This window comes from Octopus bimaculoides, chromosome 28 (assembly GCF_001194135.2).
Source record: "Octopus bimaculoides isolate UCB-OBI-ISO-001 chromosome 28, ASM119413v2, whole genome shotgun sequence".
NCBI classification, from domain to species: Eukaryota; Metazoa; Mollusca; class Cephalopoda; order Octopoda; family Octopodidae; genus Octopus; species Octopus bimaculoides.
The window spans coordinates 12888368-12897505 of NC_069008.1; the positions used below are offsets into that span (position 1 = coordinate 12888368).

General features: G+C 37.7%; 1 protein-coding gene and 1 long non-coding RNA gene across 2 annotated transcripts in view; both read right to left on the reverse strand.

Moving 5' to 3' along the window:
- Positions 1–5978, reverse strand: part of LOC128251168 (uncharacterized) — an 11577-nt gene extending 5599 nt beyond the window's left edge. Inside the window, exon 1 of the long non-coding RNA XR_008267004.1 lies at positions 5874–5978. This is a non-coding gene — a long non-coding RNA (uncharacterized LOC128251168). The remainder of the gene's footprint in view (positions 1–5873) is intronic.
- Positions 2275–5865, reverse strand: LOC128251162 (zinc finger protein 850-like). Its single transcript, XM_052977665.1, has one exon. It carries the CDS (start codon positions 5235–5237, stop codon positions 3441–3443), a length of 1797 nt encoding a protein of 598 aa, XP_052833625.1. The 5' UTR covers positions 5238–5865; the 3' UTR covers positions 2275–3440.
- Positions 5979–9138: the final 3160 nt, after the last annotated feature.

Here is a 9138-nt window from a genome sequence, read left to right on the forward strand (position 1 = left end):
TTACGGAAAAAGAAAAGCATCAAGTGCCGAAAATGAACTTTTTTATCTTCCATTTTAAAGGGTTACAAAATTAACAAAGGTTATAGGAACATAAACCTTCTTCCACGAAAAGATAGCTTAAACTGTGCTCTAAATGGAAGTGTAGTCAAATCTTAATTTATGGACTCAACCATGTTCTAAAATAAGTCGAAAGGTAAGCTACTATAAATCAGCACAAACTTTCTGGATAACCCAATAGTAATTTCTTAAAGTATGTGTTAATCCCCATGTACCCAGACTTTGTGGACACCCTGTAGTTTAGTTGCCTGTGACCCAACCATGTGACAGGTTGTATTGGGTTAACAGAGACACTGCCTCGTTAATTACAATGGAAAAGAAAGGTGATGTTATTGTATATATATATATATATATGGCAGTATTAGTTTCAAATTTTGGCACAATGCCAGCAACTTTGGGGAAGGGAGTAAGTTGATTACATCAACCCTAGTACTCAACTGGTACTTATTTTATTGACCCCCAAAAAGATGTAAGGCAAAGTCGACATCAACAGAATTTGAAGTCGGAATGTAAAGATGGACAAAATGCTTGGCAGCATTTTGCCCAGCATGCTGATGATTCTGCCAGCTCACTGCCTTATTGTTATTACTCTTTTACTTGTTTCAGTCATTTGACTGCGGCCATGCTGGAGCACTGCCTTTTAGTCGAGCAAATCGATCCCAGGACTTATTCTTTGGAAGCCTAGTACTTATTCTATCGGTCTCTTTTGCCGAACCGCTAAGTTACGGGGACATAAACACACCACCATCGGTTGTCAAGCGTTGGTGGGAGGACAAACACACACACATATATATACGATGGGCTTCTTTCAGTTTCCGTCTACCAAATCCACTCACAAGGCTCTGGTCGGCCCGAGGCTATAGTAGCAGACACTTGCCCAAGGTGCCACGCAGTGGGACTGAACCCGGAACCATGTGGTTGGTAAGCAAGCTACTTACCACACAGCCACTCCTGCGCCTATGTAATACTAATTTCAAATTCTGGCACAAGGCCAGCAATTTTGGAAAAGTGGGTAAGACTATCACATCGACCCCAGTGCTGAACTGGTTTTTATTTTACTGAAGCTGACAGAATGAACAGTAAAGTTGACCTCAGAACGTAAAAACAAATGAAATGCTGCTAAGCAATTAGCTTGGTTCACTAATGATTTTGCCAGCTCATTGCTTCGTTGTTATGCTTAGTCATTGCTGATATCAGTGTTGCATACCCGGCACCCATGCCGGTGGCACATAAAAAGGCACCTCTTTGAACTTTGGGCCTCACAGAGGCAGTAACAAGTGACTGAGACCTTTGGCAATATGCTGTGCTTGTGTAGACTTGTCAAACCAAGTGAGAACGTTGTCATGGCCAATACAGGTGTTGCATAACCAACACCTGTGCTAGTGGCATGTAAAAATCACCCACTACACTCTTGGAGTGGTTGGTGTTAAGAAGGGCATCCAGCAGTCCCCAGCTTACCAGTTTTCAGTCAAACCGTCTAACTGATGCCAACATGGAAAGCAGATGCTAAACAATGTTGATGTTGCAGGCATCTACTACAATAATACTCTCGTGTTTTTCTCCGTCACACCATATGAATGAGAAAGGAAGGGGTGATGGCAAACTGGTGAGATGGTGAACATTCAATGCTGAAAAGAAAAATCAAACAGCATGTCAACTCTGTGTTTGTATATGTGTGTATGTGTGCATGTACAAGGGAAGTATGTGAATGTATGTGAACATTGACAAATGTATTAATTTGATTTACCATCCATATTTACACATAAAATACTACAATTAGCCATCACTTTTTATGGCATGGGCCGGACCAGCTAGTTTTATATATTGATTAAGACTTTGGTGGTTACTAATCTAATGTCAAACATCCTAAACATAAAATATCAAGTGTGCTGATTTAAGAAACACAACAGATGCAGGCATAGCAGTGTAACAAGAAGTTTGCTTCCCAACTACTTGGTTCCAGGTTCAGTCCCTGGCACTCTGGGCAAGTGCAGTCTACTATAGCTCAAAATTGGCTAAAGCCTGGTGAGTGGATTTGGTAGATGGAAACTGAAAGAAGCCCATCATGTGTGTGTGTGTGTGTGTGTGTATTCTTTTATTCTTGTCCATGTTTCAGTCATTTGAGTGCAGCCATGGTAGAGTACTACCTTAAAGGGTTTTAGTCAAAGAAATCAACCCCAGGACTTATTTTTTGTAAGCCTAGTATTTATTCTATTAGTTTCTTCTGCAGAACCTCTAAGTTATGGGGACATAAACACACCAGCATTGGTTGTCAAGCAATGGCAGGGAGACAAACACAGGTATACACACATAAATACATACATACATATACATATATATATATATATATATATACCAGAGTAAGCACATAGTTTGTTCTAATGCAACATCCATGTGTAAGTGGGAATAACTAACTCTTGGTATTAATACTACCTCTGTCACTAATGTACAAGTAATTATGGTAATTGATGAAAGAAAGTATTGTTTCCTTTTATATTTTCAAATAATCAAACACTCACTTTCTGTGTTGATTCTTAAAGTCCATCTTTTATTTCTTTATTTTTCATTTCTACTTATAATGTTTTCAACAAATTATCTCAATGCTTTACTCTTGTATATATTTGCTTTTCTAACATAATTATCATATAGAATAATTTCCCCTTTATTCTTACATCTGTAACATTTTAAGGCCTGTGTTTTCCAGACATGATTAATATGATTGTATCTCTATAAGAAAATTTAATGAAAACAGAAAATTAATAATTTTCCACGATGTATTTGTGAATTACAAGACTTGAATTCAGAAATGGTTTCCAATTCATTTCACAATGGTAATTTTTTTTTTTGCAAAAGTAGCCTTAGTTCACACTAAAATGGTTGTCCACACATTTCACCTAAGTATAATTTTTAACCCAGTTTACATTTATTTGCCAACTACAAGTTTAGTAAGTAAAGTAAAGTTCCTTCCTGAGTCATATAGATTCATAGCGCTGCTTTCCTGGTTCCTATGGCGTATATATTCCTCACTGAAATGGAATGTCAGTCCATTGTAGAATTACTCATTTTTGCCAGCTGACTAGACTGGAACAACATGAAATGAAACATTTTGCTCAAGAACACAACAGGTTGCCCAGTCCAGGAATCGAAACCACAATCTAACAAGTCCAACACCCAAACCATCACACAAATGATTTCTCAAATACCTCAGTGAAAGGACTGCTCTCAAACAAATGCACATCTTTCGATGACAAACTCATAATTCAAAGAGAAGGATTTCTGACATATTTCATCATGATATTTTTCAATATTTGTTGCAAGGAATCGAAAACATTTTGGTTTACAAGAGATGGATTTCTCATACTTCACAGTGGAAAAAATTTCCTTCAAATGTGTAGTTGTTTGTGTTTTTTCAAAAGACTGTTAGTGATAAACGATTTCCCACACACTTCGCAGTGAAATGGTTTCTCTCCAGTGTGTATTATTTTGTGTGTTTTTAAGACGCCATTAGTGATAAAGGATTTTCCACATATTTCACAGTGAAATGGTTTTTCTCCAGTGTGCGTTCTATGGTGTATTGTTAAGACACTTTTAGAGACAAATGATTTCTTACACATTTCACACTGATAGGGCTTCTCTCCTGTATGACTACGTATGTGAACTACAAGATGAGAATTATCAGCAAATGATTTACCACATATTTCACAATGATAAGGCTTTTCTCCAGTGTGACAACGTTTGTGAATGACAAGACAAGAGTTAACAGAGAATGATTTCCCACATATATCACAACAATAACTACTTTCTCCAGTGTGACTACGTTTGTGACCAACAAGATTAGAATTATCAGTGAATGACTTACCACATATATCACAATGATAAGGTTTCTCCCCTGTGTGTATTCTTTTGTGTCTGTTAAAATCACTGTTGTACACAAAATACTTTCCACATACTTCACAGCAATATGGTTTCTCTCCAGTGTGGATTCTTTTGTGTTTTGTTAAATCACTGTTAGAGAGAAACGATTTTCCACATGTTTCACACTGGAAAGGTTTCTCTCCAGTGTGGATTCTTTTGTGCTTCGTTAAGACACTGTTATCAACAAATGATTTTCCACATATTTCACAATGATAAGGTTTTTCTCCAGTGTGACTACGTTTGTGAACTAAAAGATGAGAATTGTTAGTAAAAGATTTCCCACACACTTCACAGCAAAATACCTTTTCTCCTGTGTGTATTGTTTCATGTGATTTTAAGAGAACTTTAGTGATAAATGATTCCCCACATATTTCACAGTGGAATGGTTTTTCTCCAGTGTGTAATCGACAATGTGTTTTTAAGACACTTTTAGAGACAAACGATTTCCCACATATTTCACAAGGATATGGTTTTTCTCTCGTGTGACTACGTTTGTGACCTGAAAGATTAGATTTATCAGAGAAAGATTTCCCACATATATTACAATGATATGGTTTTTCTCCAGTGTGAATTCTTTTGTGTTTTGTTAAATCACTGTTTTTGAAAAAAGATTTTCCACATATTTCACAGTGAAATGGTCTTTCTCCACTATGACTCCGTAAGTGGATAACAAGACTCGAATTATTCATAAAACATTTCCTACATATTTCACAATGAAACAGTCTTTCTCCAGTGTGTATCATTTTGTGAACAGTTAGACTAGTATTATCAGAGAATGATTTCCTACATATCTCGCAGTGGAACGGTTTTTCTGCATTATGGATTCTTTTGTGTTTTGTGAAATCACTGTTAGAAACAAACGATTTCGCACATATTTCACAGTAAAAGGGTTTCTCCCCAGTGTGACTTCGTTTGTGGATAACAAGACTCGAATTTTGAGTAAAAGACTTTCCACACGTCTCACAGTGGAAAGGTTTTTCTCCAGTGTGTATCCTTCTGTGGGTTGTTAAATTACTGTTAGACGAAAAATGCTTCCCACATATTTCACAGTGAAATAGTTTTTTGCTGTTGTGTATTTCTCTGTGTGTCAAGACTTCATCTTGTGAAGAGAAACTTTTCTTACAAATCTCACAAGAATATTCAAGAATATTTCCAATTACTGATGTTTGTTTAGTTAATGATTCACTTTGCATAGGTTTCTCATCGATGCATGCTTGAGTAACAGTATTTATGTTGGAACTATCCAAATAATTAACGTTTTCCATATTAATTACCGAGGAATTCTTAAAAACTGAGAAATGTCTGTGTATATAACTTAGTTCAGTTCCTTGCTTTAGATATCATAGGGTCTCTGTATGTGTGGAAAATATGTAGCATAGTGTATTTTCTACTTAACAGGGGAAAGTTTTTTGTTGATTGAGGCACATGCATATTGTTGTTAGAAAAACAGAATTGTTTTTTTTGTATTAAGAAAGGTTGGGGAGGTAAAGTTATTGAGTAAGAGCGATGTAATTGAAAGAAAATGTATATATTTATATGTAGATACCAAATATATGTACGCGCTCTTGATAAATCAGAATTGTTTACTATGGAGAGTAGAAAAGTAGATAATGTGTTGTGATGGTGATCCAGATAATGGGTACTTTAGCCATCTAAAAGGTCAAGAATGACCGGATAAATTGTTCTCTTACTTTTAGTTGTTGATTAGAACTTCTAAGAAAGGAAACACTCAATCAACGATGTAACATGGTTTGTGATGAAATGAAATGTTTAATTACGGAGCTGATGGAACACCAGCCCTAAAACATGTAGGTTGCCCTATCTTATCCATAAACATAAACGTCTACCGTTAACAGAATGTAATTACTACAAATGATTAACTGAACAAATTATAAACATACATGGTAAGCGGTGTCTGTGACAATTTTCTCCTGCTCCACTGATACCGGTGACATAAGTTAAAAGTCGCTAATATAATTTAATACATTCAGAAAACACCTTTAATCATATTGAGTGATACCTTTAGTTCTACCCAAACTGGATATGAAATCAAATGATTATTATGTAGCAATGAGGGAGCCTCGATGTGTTTGTTCGATATGCTGGAAATAGCAAGCAAATCCTCCTCGAATTATAAATCTAGGAAAATATGCGGAGAAAACCTTAAGAAATGACAGTAAATGAACGTAACAACCGCGCGTGTATATATATAAACGAACTTACATTTGTTTTTATAAGAAGCGTCGAATGTGTTCGTTGACAACTTTTTCCGCCTTGTAAGGGTAATATTACCCATTATTTCTGCTGTTTTAACGGCAATGTTGCTTTCGATTAAATGAATGATTCTAAGGCAATGAACTTATAGATACAGCGCCGGACAAAGTGCTTAGTTCTTTACATTCTGAGTTCAAATCCAACATAGGTCCACTTTGGCCTTCATCCTTTCGCTGTCAATAAAGTAAAGTACCGATCCAGCTGACTTGCCATTTTTCTCAAAATCACTGGTCTTGTGCCTGTAATATTGGTTATTACAATAACTTGATGTCACTTATATATATATACATAATTTATTGCTACCTTATTACACGGCTTCGTGCAATCAGACGAAGTCAATCTTATATGGGACAACATCATGTTTTACAGGTGTCAGAGTTCTTCAACAGATAATTCATAATTAGGCTGATCTTTCACATTGCTGCAATTACGTATAGCAGCATTAATGCTTCATTTATCTCCAGGTTGGATATAGAGTTGTGAAAATAGCTATTAGGAGAATCACACTGGTTTGAGTATGCAACTATGAGAACAGCTATAAAAAAGGAAATTCACCTGAGGTCACTTCAACAGAATCTGATCTCCCTCTGGCGTTTTGCTCTTAAAGTCTCTGTTTTTAAGGCCTTTGAAGGAAAATTCTAAAATCTATCATGTGAACAAAAAGTTCTGGTTGGCTGAAGTGGAGTCTGCACTCATGACAAATTTGTGATTTAAGTGTGATTGGAAATGGAGTTGGAAACAACTGTCATACACATGCTACCATTTTATACACACCATTTATTGTCAGTTAATAAAACTGAGGGGATAATTTATCTTTTACATCTTTCAGTCATTGAACTGTATTTATATTAGGGAAACACTTTAGACATTTGAGGAAAGTGAATCAACCTCAGTAATTTTTTTTTTTTTAAGTCTGGTACTTATTCTGTCAGTTTCTTATGCTAAACCGCTAAGCTATGAGGACATAAACAAATCAACATTGGTTGTCAAACGGTGGTAGACACACACATCATCATTTAACATCCGCTTTCCATGCTAGCATGGGTTGGACGATTTGACTGAGGACTGGTGAAACCGGATGGCAACACCAGGCTCCAATCTGATCTGGCAGAGTTTCTAAAGCTGGATGCCCTTCTTAAACACCAACCACTCAGAGAGTGTAGTGGGTGCTTTTATGTGTCACCCACACTAAGGCCAGTCAGGCGGTACTGGCAACGGCCACGCTCAAAATGGTGTAGTTTATGTGCCACCCACACAAGAGCCAGTCCAGGGGCACTGGCAACGATCTCGCTTGAAAATCCTTACACATGTCACGGACACAAGTGCCAGAAAGGCGACGCTGGGCACAGGTGCTATCCTGATTTCACTTTCGCTTGCCCCAATAAGTCTTCGCAAGCTGAGTTTCGTGTCCAATGAAGGAGACAACGTTGGCACGGGTGCCAGTTGTCGAATTTAGTTCGATTTCACTTGCCTCGACAAGTCTTCGCAGCCACAATATATGGATGTATTCGGTAGAACAAATAAAAAAAGATCCTTAATGTACCATTGTACAAACCATATAGGCATATATAGTAATATAGAAGAGAAAAAGATAGGGAGTGTATAAAGACATAAGCGACAGAAATATTTACATGAATCTTTATTTAACAAAAGAAAAATCTAGATATCATGACAAATTTTTTGTAACTCAAAAACATGCAGGAGTGGCTGTGTGGTAAGTAGCTTGCTTACCAACCACATGGTTCTGGGTTCAGTCCCACTGCATGGCACCTTGGGCAAGTGTCTACTACTATAGCCGACCAAAGCCCTCTGAGTGGATTTGGTAGACAGAAACTGAAAGAAGCCCGTCGTATATATATATATATGTATGTATTTGTGTGTCCGTGTTTGTCTCCCCACCATCACTTGACAACTGATGTTGGTATATTTATGTACCTGTAGCTTAGCGGTTCAGAAAAAGAGACCGATAGAATAATTACTAGGCTTACAAAGAATAAGTCCTGGGGTTGATTTGTTCGACTAAAGGCACTGCTCTAGCATGGCCACAATCATATAACTGAAACAAGTAAATAAATAACTTATATTATATTTCTCTTCTTCTCTCTGTAACCTTGTACTTCCTCTTCAGCAAGACACCTTTATCTGTCTCACTATAACCTTTTCATCATCACCTCCTCCAATGCCTCTTCCCGTCTTTTGTCTTGCAAGTTACTTGGTGACCCTGTCAGTGCAGGTGCCACTTAAAAGCACCCAGTCCACACTGTAAAGTGGTTGGCGTTCGGAAGGGCATCCAGCTGTAAAAACCTTGCCAAAACTGACCTCACCTGTGCTTGTGCCACATAAAAAGCACTACTCACCTTGCCTGCGTTTGTACCACATGAAAAGCACTAAGTCCACTCTGCTGAGTGGTTGGTTTAAGAAGGGCATCCAGCTGTAAAAATCCTGACAAAACAAGCACAGAAGTCCAGTGCAGGCTTTGGCATGGCCAGCTCTTGTGGTACCATCTCACCCATGCTAGCATGGAACACAGACGTTAAGTGATGATGATGAAAAACTAAACTACTTATGTGTCTGTATTATTGCAAAATGGAAAAAAAGTTTTTGGAAAGTATGCAGAATTTGAGCTGTGTAGAATATTTGTGGCCGTTGATCGTTACCAACGTCACCTCCTTGGCACTTGTGCCAGAGGCACGTGAAAAGACAGTCGAGCGAGATCGTTGCCAGTGCCGATGGACTTGGATAATATTGGTGGTGTGGATAGGGGAGGCTGGTATGCATGGGTGACTGCTGGTCTTCCATAAAAAACCTTGCCTGGACTTGTGCCTCAGAGGGGAACTTTCTAGGTGCAATCCCATGGTCAGTCATGACTGAAGGGGTCTTTATTTCACATTT

Excerpts from the sequence above, each read along its gene's own strand:
- LOC128251162 (XM_052977665.1), bottom strand. The coding sequence starts at position 5,237 with ATGGAAAACGTTAATTATTTGGATAGTTCCAACATAAATACTGTTACT.